Source organism: Seriola aureovittata, chromosome 17, assembly GCF_021018895.1.
Source record: "Seriola aureovittata isolate HTS-2021-v1 ecotype China chromosome 17, ASM2101889v1, whole genome shotgun sequence".
Taxonomy (NCBI): domain Eukaryota; kingdom Metazoa; phylum Chordata; class Actinopteri; order Carangiformes; family Carangidae; genus Seriola; species Seriola aureovittata.
Genome location: NC_079380.1, coordinates 14,752,474 through 14,768,198, shown reverse-complemented (window position 1 = coordinate 14,768,198; position 15,725 = coordinate 14,752,474). Strand labels below are relative to the sequence as shown.

At 40.4% G+C, this 15,725-nt stretch overlaps 2 protein-coding genes across 2 annotated transcripts; one reads left to right on the top strand and one right to left on the bottom strand.

Annotated features, from left to right (window-relative positions):
- The first annotated feature begins 2,259 nt into the window (after positions 1 to 2,259).
- Positions 2,260 to 5,333, top strand: aqp8b (aquaporin 8b). Its single transcript, XM_056401906.1, has 5 exons — positions 2,260 to 2,519; positions 3,063 to 3,189; positions 3,296 to 3,510; positions 3,853 to 3,987; positions 5,175 to 5,333. Exons 1-5 carry the CDS (start codon positions 2,260 to 2,262, stop codon positions 5,215 to 5,217), a joined length of 780 nt encoding a protein of 259 aa, XP_056257881.1. The 3' UTR covers positions 5,218 to 5,333.
- A 2,206-nt stretch (positions 5,334 to 7,539) lies between these two features.
- On the bottom strand, positions 7,540 to 15,293 carry LOC130185169 (meteorin-like protein). Its single transcript, XM_056401492.1, has 4 exons — positions 12,906 to 15,293; positions 11,890 to 12,293; positions 9,954 to 10,013; positions 7,540 to 8,901 (listed from the first exon to the last, which is right to left on the bottom strand). The coding sequence occupies exons 1-4, from the start codon at positions 12,989 to 12,991 to the stop codon at positions 8,567 to 8,569; spliced, it is 885 nt and encodes a 294-aa protein (XP_056257467.1). The 5' UTR covers positions 12,992 to 15,293; the 3' UTR covers positions 7,540 to 8,566.
- Positions 15,294 to 15,725: the final 432 nt, after the last annotated feature.

Genomic DNA, 15,725 nt, shown 5'->3' with positions numbered 1-15,725 from the left:
AAAAAGCATTGACTCAGCTATTGGTCTGTCATGGTCATGTCAAAGTCATAGTCATATACGTTTTAAAGTGAGAATAAAACCTAGAAAATCACCTTGAAGTTTTTAATTAGGCTGAATTTGTGTAACTAACGGGTCAAACTGCATTACAAAACTAAAATGAATCCGACTACACTTTACCAAACAAACAAACAAACAAACACACAAATTACTCTTTAACATCAGAGCCAATAAACGTCATTCAACATCTGTCAGCAGCAGCAGAAAGGACAGACAGCTCTTTAAATGCGTTTAACTCTATGGGTCACTTCTGAGTTGACCGAATGCCTCCAGGTAATGTGACTCCCGGACTGATTGGAGATCAGTTCATGATTAAATGCTGGAGCAGCACTCTGTTCGGAGTGATCTGCTGCCACCTTGCGGCTGCTGCTCTATCATGACATGAGCAGCCTCGTTAAGAATCCATGTGCGGCTGCTTTCGTCCTTATTGTGCCTGTTCCTACTTTATCTATCAACACTTTAGTGTCAGAAAGCAGTGACACAGGATGTCTTTGCAGAGTTGTCATTAAAACTACGAGCTTCCTCAAGGAATTGTACAACTGAGTGTGTGCTTAGGGTCTCGTATTAACAAATTACACATGTGAGGCCTTTTGTGATTGTTTTTTCTAGAACTGTTTCATTTTTTTAAAATTATTATTATTATTATTATTATTATTATTATTATTTATTTTATTTTTTTTGCACTTTCTGCATGAAGTAAACTGGGCTTCTTAAGAGGGTTGGACAAATTGTCTAAAATGAACCTCCATACCTTCAAATTCAAAGTTTTCACTACAGGATTGCATGTGTTTACACACACACACAGTAGCTCCAGCAGGCATTAGTAGGTATTGTATTGTATACTTTATAAACCAACACTTTGCACCCTTGCTAGAGTGTAATCAAAATCTGTGATAGTTTACAATGACTACCCGATGCTGTTTGTCTTTAGCATCACTGTTTGAGACTCATGAAACCCTAAAATCACATTCCCAATCCAAACTGGAAACTTCCAGGCCACTTGTCATTGGCCCAAAACATCCTCAGTAGGATGCCGCCAGTAGGTTATTTTTGTTTGATATCTCCACCTACTGGTGGTGAGTAAAAACAACCTCAACTTCACAACCTTTGTGCAGGATGTGCACCACAGAGCAGAGCTACACCAACGAATCAGTTGATATAAGCTTATTGCTATTAAATTGCTAAGTGTACATGTAAGATGATAAGCAACAAAAAATTGCAATACAGAAAATAAACAGTGTCACCATTTCATTTCATAATTTGTCAACCAGAGAACAATGACAAGTTGATTTTTCAGCTGTCCCACTTAGTATGTACCTCAGTCACAGTTAAAAAACAGTTAAAAACCCCCCAAAACTAAGGGACCAGTATCAATATCAATATTATTATCTATCTATATATATGTATATATATATATATAAAATCTGAAATCAGGGTTACTATTTGTGCTTGAGTACCAGACACATTGAGAGCAAACTCTGTTCCATCCACCTTTCTTGACATGAGTGGGTTTGTTTTCTCATGTAATGTGTGATCATCTTGTGGGAAATGATTAATTAGTAAGTCAAATTTGCTCTATCAGGAAATCACACAATATAACTTAACAGACTTTGCTCTTGGGTAAACATTTAGCAAGTGTCCTTATCCAGGCTAATGTTTTCACAGTTGTATCATCATTGGGATTTAAGAAACTTGACTTTAACAATATCTGCATCAAAATACAACTAAATGACCAACGGATATCAGACCAACCCAAGATATAACTTTTCATTCCTAGCTTACTGCATGATTAATAACAAGTCCCTGCATTTGTTGCAATACACCATTACTGCCCTGTTGTGTCCTCCTTTGACCCCATCATGGAAAAGTAGCATATGACAACATGTTTACTTCATAGTAAATTATTAGGCTCCAATCACTGACAAAAACTAGCTGATTTATAAACTAGTTAAGACACAGTTCAGGACTTGTCAGCAAATACATGAAATATTTACTGTAGCCAGTGCACTGTTGTAATGAGAGGACATGTGATGAACAAGCTTCTCTGGATTAATAAGAAAAAGAGTCCATGTCAGGTTAGTGGAGTAACATTGCCAGACTCTAACCTTACCTACCTCACTGTACATATTTGTATGCACAAATCAGGTGAGCAGACTCAGTGTTACAGCTTCAGCTCTTACAACCAGAACTCAGTGACGACTCATGGCTGATGAGAAGATGGAGATGGGTGAAGTTGGGACCTCTCTCATGACTACGGAATCTAAACAGACTCCGATCAGACCTCTGAACAAATTTGAGAGGTTATTTCAGCCCTGTCTGGGCGAGCTGGTAGGAACTACGTTCTTTGTGTTTATAGGGTGTGTGTCAGTCATAGAGAATGTGGAGTCTGCGGGGAGGCTTCAGCCAGCTCTGGTGCATGGTCTGGCTGTAGCCATCATGGTGGCTTGTATGGCTGAGATCAGGTGAGGATCATCTTCCCTGTTCTTTCAAAAACAGATATTTTATCCACATTGTGCAATTTATTGTGCCATGAAAAAAAAGAGTTTTGGCTTAGTTATCATAGAATTCTGGATGGTTTAATAATCAATTTCATATAACTGCTAAGTCAGTAATTTCTTTTGATTCATACCATCTATGGTGGTTTTGAGTGCATATGCATCTCAAAAGCTAATTGTTTAAAAAGGTGAAAAAATGGAGCGCAATGAGCCTCACATTAGAGACATTACTTATCTGTGCCATTGAACATTCACTATTACTTTACATGTTTCTGTATATGTAATTTCAGTAGTTAAAGAATTATATTTAGAAAACAGCCATCTGAATAAATCAGTCCTGACTACTCATACTATTATTCATTCAATCTGTGTTAAACAATTTAATCTTTTATAAATAATTTGCAGAAACTTTGCATCACTTAAAAGGTTTATAGTTTTAAGACAATATTGGCTAAAACTCAAATGTTTACCCCACAACTGAAGTTTTATCTTTATTTTTTGCCTCTACAGTGGTTCCCATTTCAACCCTCCCTTCACCCTGGCCATCTTTCTGTGTGGGGGGATGGAGATGAACATGGTGGTCCCATACCTCGCTTGTCAATTGGTTGGAGGGGTGCTTGGAGCTGCTATGGCAAAGGTGAAGCTGTCACATTTGTGTATCATTAAATCATCTTTAGACTCTCTTATATGTACGTGAAATGGGACCTCTTCACAACTGAATCACAACTGACCGATGCCAACAGGCAATGACCTCCGGAGAGAACTACGCCAAGGCCCACGGGGCCGCGTTTGATCTGCTACAGTCAGATAGTCCAATAGGAGGAGCTCTGTTTGGAGAGGTCGCCATGACCTGCTTGGTCACCATGGTGGTGCTGCTGGGGGCTGTGAACGCCAAGACCAGAAGCCCCCTGGTGCCTTTCATGGTTGGCTGCACTGTTATCATCAATGTCCTGGCAGGGTGAGTAATGATTTGTGAGAGGAAAAACTGGGAATTTACATATGAAAGGTTCATTTTTACAGTAAAGTGCATCTGTTTTGGAAGAGCATTAGGGACATTTTGCAGTGAAATTCTTTATCTGCATGACTTCATTTCCTCTAGATGCATTCATGGTAATTTAATCTCTCATCACATTAGCAGTTTTATCGCTATATTTCACATAGGATGATTGGATGTCATGTTTTTGCTGCAGCAGTGATGCAAACAGAGGATACCATTCCAGTTCACATAAATACTTGTATGTTGTACACAAAAAGTGAGAACAATCATCCAAATATCTTCTTTAATTGTTTGTTTTATCAGTGGAGATGTATCTGGGACATGTCTGAACCCAGCCAGAGCATTTGGTCCAGCCATAGTGAGCAACTACTGGACTTATCACTGGGTCTACTGGGTAGGACCCATTGCAGGAGGTCTAATAGCAGCTGCCCTTGTCCGGTAGGTGCAACACAACACATACACTTAATACTAAAACACTAAGCCATGTTAAAATACTTCGATTTATTGCATATATGATAAAGAGGACATATTTTGACCATGTTTAGGGTTCATCATTTTATTCTTAGTGTATACTAAAATAGATTTACATGTGTCAATGTCCGAAATAAAAAAGACATTATTTTTCTTCAGAGCATTTTTTCTCTGACTTATCAGAGCCTTGTATGCTCTGATTGGTCAACATAAGAGCAGGCAACTATACATTCTGCCCACATCTTGCTTTCTTGCTCAGTTGTAAACAAACGATTGTGGTAGTTTGAGTCAGAGTCCTATCTTGAACAAGACAATGATAGACCTGATCCTTTCAAGTTGGACTAGAGCAGGAAAACAAGAATACCCACTGCCAGGCAATTTGACTTCAGGATAACATCAAAGGTAGGGGGTCACCCTGGCTTTGTTGTTTTGCTGGTTTACTGAAAAATTAACCGAATGGTCAGATTGTGGATAATCAATCTGAGTTAACAAGGCATAGCATGTCAATATTGACAAACTTCTTAGCATTTACAGTATATCTTTATGCATGTTGCTCTACTGCTTTGTACTAAAGTGATCAGGTCACCGGGACCCCCAGTTATAGTTCACAAATCCACAATGCATGGCCTACTTACAGGTTGTGAATCTGAGTCTCCCGACGGGCGATGTAAAGCGGGAACTGCTTCGTACTTCACACATAACCATTGCGAAAGTCCTGCGTTGAACTGCGGTTTTTGAAGCAGTCCTCCTTGGAGTGCTGGGCACACAGTAAAATATTTGGATCAGTTGAGGGAATCTGGTTAAAATGAATTCCAGCCACTGAGTTCTTTGTGGTTCTGTCGATGGCCAAGCGTACAAAGTAGATTTCTCCAGGAAAGTTAGAACACAGTCTCTTTTCGGCATGGCTACAAAACTAAAAATAACTTTTCCTGGCCTTTATTTTAAGTAGTTGTGTGCTGTGCTGCATGCTAAGCTCGCAGTGCTCATCCAGCTTGCAGGTGGGTGGTGCTGAGGGGCGTACTGATGTCTATAGGTCTAGGAAGTAAGGCAGACAAAAACTAACACATTATACGAAAGGGAAAACTCGTAAAAGCATAATAGGTCCTCTTTAAAGATTCTTACTGACTAAACAAATTGTTTTCCTGTTTTGGCAGACTCCTTCTCGGAGACCACAAGATTCGACTCATTCTGAAATGAGGTTATGTTCACACCAACACACTTAGATCATCAGATGGCTTTATCCTCTACAGTTACAATATAACCCCCTTCTTTTCTTCCACTGAGATGTTCTTGTATACCTTTATTGCTACACAATAAACTTAACTAGACTAAACATAATGAAAGGTTCTTATGTTTTTATTCAAGTTGGTTGTTTAAGAACAAGTGTTGGAGTGTGATGCTTGTGTGCTTGTACAGTGTGTGATATCATACTTAACTTACAGTATAATTTAGTATCTACGTGGCCCTGCCACACTGTAGGTAAAGTTAGACAGAGCTGTAGATAATTAGTAAACTGAATAAACTTGGCTCTCTGTCTCAAGAGTTTGCACGCTGGTTTGTATTAACTTGAATTTGCACATACTCTGCTGGGTTGTAAATAAAACCATGATTTATTTTCAGAACTCCTACACAATCCCTGATGTGAGGACATGTATTTCTCCTGGCTAGTACTCGTTGCAATGCCAGACATCATAGAAATCTATCTGTCAACCAGGTGCATGACAGGTCCATGAGTGACCACAACAACACAAATAGAAAATTGTCTAACTCATTACCTTTTGAATTGAGAAGAACATTCATATATATATAAAAAGCTTGTGCCAAAATTCAATTACTTCACATTTCCACCACAAATGCTGCTCACCGTTTAAAGGAGACCAAATGGCAACCTTTTCAAAGCCAAGAGACATCTCTGCTCCAGCTTTGTGTTCCTCCTTGCCTGTCCCTGGTCTCTATAGCCGGAGCAGTGAATGCCTGTTCGGCACTGGAGGGTATCATGCTGTTTCCATATTGTACCCCTGAGCCTCCCCACAGCAGTGTCCCACATGGGAAAGCAGGGCAGGCGGTGGGATAAACCAATTACCCCCCAGTCTGGGTGGACTCCTGCCGGTGCACCATGCAGCACCTCCCGTCCGAGCCCTCCTGGGCTCATTCCCCATGAGAGCCTGCTGGAATTCCCTGAGATGAGAATTGTGTGGTCTCAAAAGCCTGCAGAGAGGCTATATTTTGCTTCGAAATTTGACATGGTGGCCCCTTGGGACAATACTGAGGGAGGAGACTCCAAACTGGGCTTCTGAAGGGTGAAAAAAATTTGTGGAAGCCTTGATTTTTTGGCAACATTCACCAAATAAGATTTTTTTTTTTGCAGCCTGTAACCATGTCTTATATACATAGACCCCTCTTGGTGCCCAAAAAATGTTTTAACAGATTATTTTAGCAGTCCATATTAAAATTGATCTAAAATATCGAGTGCCATTTGTCATTTGTCTAATATCCAATTTTTTAAAACAAAGGCATTAAATGTCCCAGTAAAATAAAAAAAAGAAGTCCAATATGTTTTTAATGGCTGGTTACAACTTTAATAATATGCAGTTTCGTCAGTTTTAGCTGAGACTGACACAGACAACATGCATAAGGAGAGAACAGATACGGAGAAATATGAACTATGGTAAGAATATGTAGCAGAAATACACAAGATGAGAAAATGTGGACCGAGTAAGGGCTCACCCCTCCTCTGGCTCCTTGGATTCATGAGCCCTGATGGTTTCTAGATGACAGCAGCCGTGACAATGGTCATTATGTCTGCCAGAGGCCTTGTCACTGCAGGGCCATTGTGTGGGCCCCATTCACCACATAGTCATTTACACTTTCATTGGCAGCTATTTAGTCCTCATAAAAAGTTCAACACACCAATTTGTGAGCCCTGCTCAGCCAAGGAGAAGTGTGGAATAGGCTCGGAAAGCAGTTGCTTTAAAAGTCAATTAATTGTTCCCCTCTTCTGGGAGGGGCTGAGGGGGAGGATCCCCAGGCTTTGGGGCCTCACATCTGTCCATTCGTCTTCTTGGGCCGTGATGCAGGGGCCACACAAAAGTTTGATTCAGTCTGCTCAGAGCTTTTGCCATTTAAGGAGATTTTGTATTTCATTTTATGCTAGGGCTATCCTATTATCATAAGAATCTGATTACAGGGGAAAGGATGGTATGCAAAGGGAAAAAGGAGCTAAATAAGCTTGTAGGACACTTCAGCTCTAAACGCCATTCTCCTCATAAAATCAGAGATTATGCAGCATATGATGAGAATTGAGGGGCGTAAGTTCATTTTAGGGTTTAGCAGAGAAAGAGTGCAGAGGCTTAAGCGGTCATTGCATTCTTGTGAAATAGAAGACCTCATGAAATTTAGATTTTTATGCATTGGTGATGAGCTGAATCACTTCTGAACACTTTATCACTCACATATGAACTGAGATTCTCCGTTAAGATAAAAATGTGTAATTATGTAAAAATAATAATATGTTTGAAATTCAAATTTTGAATTTTTCTTTATTGTAGATAACAAAACCAAAATTGTACTTTTCAAAAATTACATGCCTTTATGAATGTTTATCAATCTAACATATATTAAAACAACCACTGCTTTAGATATTTGGCTGCAGCAGCCAAAAGAGTCTATTTTCACCGTGATTTACAACACATAAAAATAAAACACCTTTCACTTTTTCAAGGACGCTTGGCAGAGTTAAAGCATTTGATCTCGACAATAAAAGTGAAAGACCTAGAGGATTTATTGAATCCAGTCAAATATAAACTTCTACCAAATGTTTCTTTGGCTCATCTCAATACCTAAAGAATTTAAGATCAAATGAAAGCTTAAACAACTGTACCATGAAAGCTGAACAGACATCGGAGTAAATGAGTCTTAAAACAAAGAAAAATATTATTTTTACTAGAACTGGACAATGTGGCAAATCATCCTTTGAATAAAGAAAGATATGTGGAGGAATCTTGAAATTATTTATTTTTCAACAACACAGAGTATAAATAGACAAAACAAAGAGGATTTGAAACTTCAGCACAGATGAATCCGAATGAAAATAACTCCACAGTCATATATGTTCAAGTCTACTCACTAAGACAAACTGGTGATTATAAATGGCGGCCCTTCATTCTACCCTCCCGCCTCAGTTCAGAGGGCAACTGTCACACTGAGCCAGCAAAGTGAACAACAGTCGATGTGGGGAGAAGCACAAAGAGGGAGCAGCAACCCAACCCCTTCTCAGTCTCCCAGGACCGAGGGCAGTGATGGGAAAGAGACAAAGGCTAGTCCTCCCTGAGCCTCAGTGCAGGAGGCCCCTGCTGTTTGCCCCTGTTCTGCTCCTCCAAATGTGTTTTTCACCAGAAGTTCAGTAGCTTTCTCCCTGCTGGTGATACTGGACGCCACCTTGAAGGCACATTAAAACATTACAGGGATCCCACAGTGCCGGTACAGGGGTGAGAATGCCTGTGGATGAAAACTGTAGGGCTCAGTGCCACCAAAACAACACACTTCCTCAGTCTGAAGGGAAGTCACAGGAATTCCGACGTGCCGCCCGGGCAGTCTGGTAGACAGACAGGAAGTCTTTGTATCGCGGGGCACACCCTAACCAAGCTTCCCCAAAGTGTTCTGACCCTGTGAAGAGAAACTGTCCATCCCCGGGCTTCACGTGACACCGTAGGAGTGTGTGGATGTGTCCATGCCAAGATAGGATGGATTGAGATGTCCCCGGAGCCACTTGTTGCTCAAACACTCTACTGCGCTGCCAGTACACCCTCACCGCTGTCACCTCCACCAATGATGTCTGACTTTCAGGGCTGTGGGTGACATTCTTGATGTAGCCTCGGACCACTGAAAAAGAAATGGCAGAATTTCCTTTACCATGTTTATAAATTTAGTGCATGAAAATCAAGTAAATAATCAGTTAAAGATCTATATTAGAAATCCATTTATTTCCAAATCATATAAGTTTCCTACATTTATTCAGTGTTTTCTTACTTTTACTTTTCTTCTTCAGCCATGTGCACTTTTACTGCTCATGTGCTTTCACCTTCCTTAAAATGGGCATAGGGGTTTTGTGAGACCAAAGCATGGCAATCAATCTCTATTGATTCTTCTCAAGCACAGGCCCCTCCCACTCGGCAGCTGCCCCCCTCCCATCATCACACACACACACATCTGTTTGACCTCTGCTAACTGCACGGCCAGCAGATCTGCTGCTTTGATGAAGTATTCAGATCCTTAACCTAGGTTAAATCAGCAATAATACAATGTACGAATACTCCATTACGAGTAAAAGCCCTCAAAATCTTGAGTAATATTACAAATGTACTATCAGAAAATTACTAACTTATGACACTTAATTACAGTTTCTAAAATTATCTTTTGTTATTTTGTATGTAAAATCTGTAGAGGAACTAATAAGTATGTTTGTGAAATAAATAAAAATTACAACATATTATATATACTACTTAAATAAATGCAGAGGAGAAGCATAAAGTTGCATATAAGTAAAATGAAAGTAAATGCATTTAATAGTATGTACAATACTTGAATGACTACTAAATTTACTTTACTGCAGCTGATATTTACTGGTCATTTATGCCGTTTTGGATGTAACTGTTGCTTAAAGCTTCATTCTCAGTTGGAAACATTTAAACAAGATCTATTATGCCATTTACACCCTTTGTCTCTCAGACCGAATCCCATTCATATTTTCATAGTTTGTACAGTGTGGCTAAGTCACATGTTACTTTGTAAAGAAACAGTCAGATGATATGGAGAGGGCAGGAAAACTTCAATATATCGGTGTGAGAATTTAATGATGGGTGCTCTGTCAGTGTGTTTCCTTGTACAGTGAGAAACAGATTTTGGATGTTGAGCGAGATCATATGTGTACCTACCAAAGTCACTGTTGCAGATTGCCATCAGGAGTTCTGTATCATTGCAGGGTCGACAAGAAGCTGTGGGTAGAGAAAATCAGTGCAGAAAATGAAGACGTTTTTTGCTGTGTAGCACAGTGACATTTAAGATGATGGAAACTTGTATCAGATCATTTTGTCAGGTGAAATTTGATTGATGTTATCTCTTTTCTCATATCATAATCAACCTCTCCCAATCTGTGCATGACCCCAAGCTCCATGACTGACATGATTGATAGCTAGGTGTCATTGCTCCTCCCTGCCACTTCACTGACCTAAACTCTCACATACCAGCTCCATTCATCTCCCTCCCCACATCACAGAGTGACGAAACCAGGGTTTAGGAGAAGGAATGCTGCTCCTGTGTTTGTGCTGCCCACCACACCGCCGGCAGATCAAAAACCCCTGCTAGTCTTGACCCTGTGTTTGACTCCTATTGTATCTCCCTAATTGAACGACCCAGTGCCAACGCAGGAGACTGCAGGAGTCAAACACTCTGCCAGATTGGTAATGCAGAAAAGATAAACCAGCAGCTGTCTATTATGGACACAGAATGACATCACCACTCTGGGACAGGCCCTCACACATGGATAAATGCTAATAAACGCACATGCACAATGATAAGGCATTTGTGGAATCTGCAAAGTATTTGCCATCTCAATTCAGGCCCCTTGGTTACGTGCCCCCCAGCCGCCCTGTGGTCTGCTCTGTCCTCTCTGCTTTGTCTGTCGATGGAAACCAGACAGCCGGACAAAACACGAGACTGACCAGCAGCTGCACGCCCCAGTCGGCAAAATTGGGGTCTGTAATTAAATAACCACTACTTTTTCTAAACTAGGAATTAGGATTGGTCAGTTAAAGTCCCTCACATCAGTAATTTGAACCACCAGTAAATGGTCACTGGCTGATGATTAGAATTTTTTGGTGCCACTTATTTATTAAGGCACCTTTTATAAAGGGTAACTACTGATTTTATAAATCGTTCATTAATTGTTTTCTGATGCCATTACTAAGAACAAAGTTTGGGTTGCCAGGCTGTGAAATCTCTCTTTTTGTTGATGTTTGTCCTTTCTATTTTGTAATAACGAAGTTATAAACTTTAGAAATGGTGATTGTTCTGTAATAAATGCTTAATAAATTTTTGATAAATTGATTTTGGTCCAGATCTTCTGAAGCCTTTTCCCAGAAGGTAAGAGGTTGATATGGTTCAATTAAAAGGATTTTTCACATCCTGACAACCCAGATATTGGTCTTATTAATGGCTTATAAGCAGACGAGGAAAGTAACTGAGTACATTTACTCAAAGCTGCTGCTGTTGCCTACTTAAGTACCATTTGAGTGTTTCAATTTTATTTCACTTTCTACTTCTACTTCACTTTTTTGTTACGGATATAACTTCGCTATAGACTATCTGTCAGCTGTAGTTACTGTTCAGATTAAGAATTTTTACTTTTACTTGAGTAAAGGATCTGAGTACTTCTCCAACTACTGCTTATAAATTAACTATCAATCTTGAGTAAATTATGTCTTATACATGAATAAAGTCATCAGTAACCTCCACCAAGTTGTTTTCACCCCTGTGTGTTTGTTTGCAGGCAAAAAGTATGGCTACTGAACTAATTTGCACTGAACTTGGTGGAGGGATGGGGCATGGGTCAGGGAAGAACCCATTAATTTTTGGGTCATACACGGAGCATTTACTCTGAATTAGATTTTTTTTTCTCTGAAGTCTGGTGTATGTTGTTTGACATTGGCTTTGGTGGTCTTCACTCTTTGCGTGTCCTTCTAGTTAGGCTATAACTTAAAGTCTACTAAACGCTCTATAAATGGCGTTTTCTCACACTCGTATCAAATGTATTGATGCATCTATTTAGAACTTGTCTTCATAGGCTACCAGATTCCGAGAAAGTGAACTCACTCTGCAGCCCGCTGTGGCCCAAGTCGGGCACAGCACTCCTGTTGCCCAACAGCTCATATCTAAAGCCCATCGTGCGTCTGCTCCAGTGTCCTTCCCTCTGCGGGCTGGCTTGGAGGTAGAGAGCGGGCCTGTGCGGTCCATCTGCCCGGAAACAGAACACCTGCCGCGGCCGCTCGCCATCAGTCACCAGCAGCTCCAGCTTTCCGGCCCGTTCGATGAACACGCTGGCTCCGCGGAAAGAGGGAGATGGTTTGATGCAGACGGTGGTGCGCAGGTTGGAGGACAGGTTGGGCTCCAGAACCACTCTGACAGCCTGGCCCGGGTAGACCCACCTCACCGAGCCCTCTGTACAGCGCAGCCGCACCTGGAGCACGATTCTGGAGTCCACAGCAGCTGCAAAACCGCTGGATTTTGCGGTAAAAACGTATGATAGTAATTCAACAATATTTACATTGCTGCTGTGTGACATTGTTACATTACATTGAAATTGCTTAATCTATTAATCAATTATAGATCAGTTATAATCCACTGATTAAAGCAGATTTTAGGATGTAAAACCAATCCAAATGAATAATGCTAATCCTTTTTATTCGCTAATAATGCAGTTATAAATGTTGGTAAGCCATTATTAAACGAAGACAAATTTCTCACGCTCTAATAGGGTAGCAGGTCGGCAGTTATACATGTTAATAAGTCATTGATAAAGGGGTTTAATCCTTCAAGACCTGTGTTAATATGTTGTTGATAAATGGAATAGTCAAAGGGAGATTTCACAACCTACAGCAACCCACGCGTTTGTTCTTACTGGTGTCTTGAAAATGATTAATAAAGTCATTAGCCACAACTTCAAATCCTTTATAAATGTCACGTTATTGCTATCGCTGCTGCGCCTTTCAAATAGTCAATATGCGCTTCAAAATGCTGTTTATTTTCCCTTTTCCTTTCTCGGTTTCAAAGTGCCTGAACCTGTCCTGCAAAAAAAATTAAAATAAAAAAAAATAGAAAAGTCCCCTCACCTTCCAGTCCAGCTGCACAGATCAGCCGCACAGTGCCGTAACTGAAGAGCCAGAAAACACAGCAGAACGGTCGCATTTGGCAACATCTCACCCACACAGAGAGAAAAACGCAGACAGAAGTGGACGGCAGCGCATGGCTACAAAAAACAAGTTTGCCTGGGAGATATCGACAGTCGCTACAAGCGCTCTGCTGCACCTTGTGTGGTTCAGCTTCACTATATGCTCTCTCTCTCTCGCTCTCTCTCTCTCTCTCTCTCGTTCTCTCTCATTTTCTAATTAGAGCTGATCCAGTTGTTGGGGACTGCTGGCCTCTACAGGTCTTTGTCTTTCCTCTATAAAGAGACAATGATGTTGAAAGCCTTCAGCCATCTGTTAACATCAGCGCGCCTGTTTGCACAATAATTCACCCACTTTAAAAGTCTCTCAGCAGTTTATCATACCACCAGTTAAGTTATTAGTTAGGCTGTACTTAGCCAAAATGTTTAATACTCTTAAACCGTGTTTTTTTCTCTCCTTCATTTAAATTTGCAAAAGTAAATTAAACAAAAATTAGTCTGAGTCTATATCACTGAGTATCAGAGCCAGCTGATCCTGTTGAGGTCGTTTCAGAAAGGTTATAACTAAAAAAAGAGGAGATTAAAAAAGAGAGAATATAGAATTAAAAATAAAAAGTCCGTGTGCTTCTGTGTTTGGGCTTCATCTAGTGGCGGGATGGTGCAGCGCACAGTCCCCTCACATCTGGAAGGCAAAATCCAATGTAGTCTGCTGGGAGGCTTTTCCAGCCCCGAAGAAACCCACAGCAGGGGGAAGCTGTGTCTCAACAGCCGCTAATAATGTAGATGAATACAAACTGGAATGCGTCACCAGCTTTCATCAATGATTAATCCACTGAGGATGAGTAGGTTCACTTCATTTTAACCTGCAGGGTCTTTGTGCAAAAAAAAAAAAATTGGCACCGTTTCAAGGTTTTGCTGGTGGCGACATCTTGTGGAGGTAACGTCTGTGGAGCGGAACCGTGCAGGCCACTGTGAGGGCTGATGGCTGCAGCTTCTCTCGGGGTTTGTGTACAGGCCCCGAGGCGGCATCAGATGAAAGGGTTGTGGTTTTTGATGGGTAAACTATGTCGTTGAGTAAAATTACACTCATATGGAGAGATCGGCCAGATGTTGTCTCAGCTGCAGGAAAAAAAAAAAAAAAAAGCTTTTTATTGTTCAAGTCACTAAATCTCAAAGTCTGGACGAGATCTGGAATATAATCACGTTTGTCATCACCGATTTGAAAAGACATTCATATTCGCAAAACTTCTCGGCGTTGTCGTCTCTGACAGTGTAGTAGACGATGATTTTATGATTTTGCTTCAAACATCTCTAGAAAATTGTTGCTTCACCTTCGTTTTTCCATTAAACTGCGACACCAAAGTTAGATCTATGAGCCCATACGCAGCTTTAATATCGCATTGGTGTCAGTCCTCTCACATTCAGAATGACCAGTAGTGAGCCAGAAACCAGACGGAGTTCTTTTAGCTACAGGAGTACCGGATGGTCAGACTGGGTCATGTGTCCCAGAGAGACAAAGCAAAGTCATATGAATGGAGGCTTTGTGCCTGAAAGAAGACAGTGGCCTCTTATCGGCACAGTGCAGCCTGTATCCTTCATATACTGTAGGAGTCCACAAGGTGATGCAAACTGTCTCCCGTCAGAAAACAGATGGGAAAATTCCAGGCCTCTGACATGATCTGAAATCATTTTAAAATCACAAAATCAAATTCAAATTCTGTTCACAGTGTGGTTGTCCACGCTTTTATGTCCATGCCGCGGTCAAATGTCATTGTGTAATATGATCATTTACAGTGTCTTTGGCTGAATGAATTCAAACTGTCAAAATGAAGTCACTCCGCCATGACTCGCTTTGAGGCCTTAACTCGAGTCCTTCTTTGAGCGCCAATTTGAGCGCGTGCAGTATAAACACTGGGAGTGACGATGAAAATGATGATGGTGATAAGTAAACGAGAGGAGCAGGCTTTGTAGGTTTCTTCTAATGAGGCCCACTGAAGCACCACAACTCCAGGGTATATTTTCATTCTCATCAGATGTGGTTCATAGCTTCTTTTTTTATTATAATCATTATTGTTATTGCTGCTTTAAAAAGATTGAAAATCAAATAAATACCAAAGCAGATTAATTACAGGACTCTTTCAACTTCAGATCAGGCCTTCGTCGTTTCATCTGAACTGAGGGGTCACAGAAACATTTCTGTAATGTAAAGACGTGCTGATGAGTGTTTCATTAGTCTCGTGTGACAAGAAAGCTCCTTATACAAAACTGCAAGAGGAAAATATCTATTTTTAATCAACCCCCCCCCCCCAAACCATTAGAATAATTCATACAAACCAGAAACTTGCTCAGCATAAATGGTCAGACATTCCTTTTGAACGTGACCCCCGACACAGAGCAACTGTGAAGCATTTACAAAAATATATATTCCGCAGTCTAATGAAGCATTTAGATTTAGCATTTAGATTAGGACTTGAAGACAACAATACTTTGTGAAACGCATACAAAATTTATTTAGATATTTTAAAGATGATGAAGTTGGAGTTTAGATTTCAAAATAACACTTACTCTGCATGGCATTGATTATTTCGATTATTTGACACGATGCTGTTGCCTACAAACATTATCTACATTAACATTATGTGGATAAATGTAAAAAGAATGCAGAATAATGAAACTTAAACCCTTCATGTGGCGTGAAAGACATGACTGGAAATGAAACTTAAACAAATGTCTGTAACTCGGGGAAACACTGTCACAGTCGATA

Coding starts and splice junctions, on each gene's coding strand:
- aqp8b (XM_056401906.1), top strand. CDS start 2,260: ATGGCTGATGAGAAGATGGAGATGGGTGAAGTTGGGACCTCTCTCATG. Junction 2,520..3,062: donor GCTTGTATGGCTGAGATCAG/GTGAGGATCATC, acceptor TTGCCTCTACAG/TGGTTCCCATTTCAACCCTC. Junction 3,511..3,852: donor ATCATCAATGTCCTGGCAGG/GTGAGTAATGAT, acceptor TTGTTTTATCAG/TGGAGATGTATCTGGGACAT.
- LOC130185169 (XM_056401492.1), bottom strand. CDS start 12,991: ATGTTGCCAAATGCGACCGTTCTGCTGTGTTTTCTGGCTCTTCAGTTA. Junction 10,014..11,889: donor GGGCCACAGCGGGCTGCAGA/GTGAGTTCACTT, acceptor CTCTACCCACAG/CTTCTTGTCGACCCTGCAAT. Junction 8,902..9,953: donor AATCTGCAACAGTGACTTTG/GTAGGTACACAT, acceptor TTTCTTTTTCAG/TGGTCCGAGGCTACATCAAG.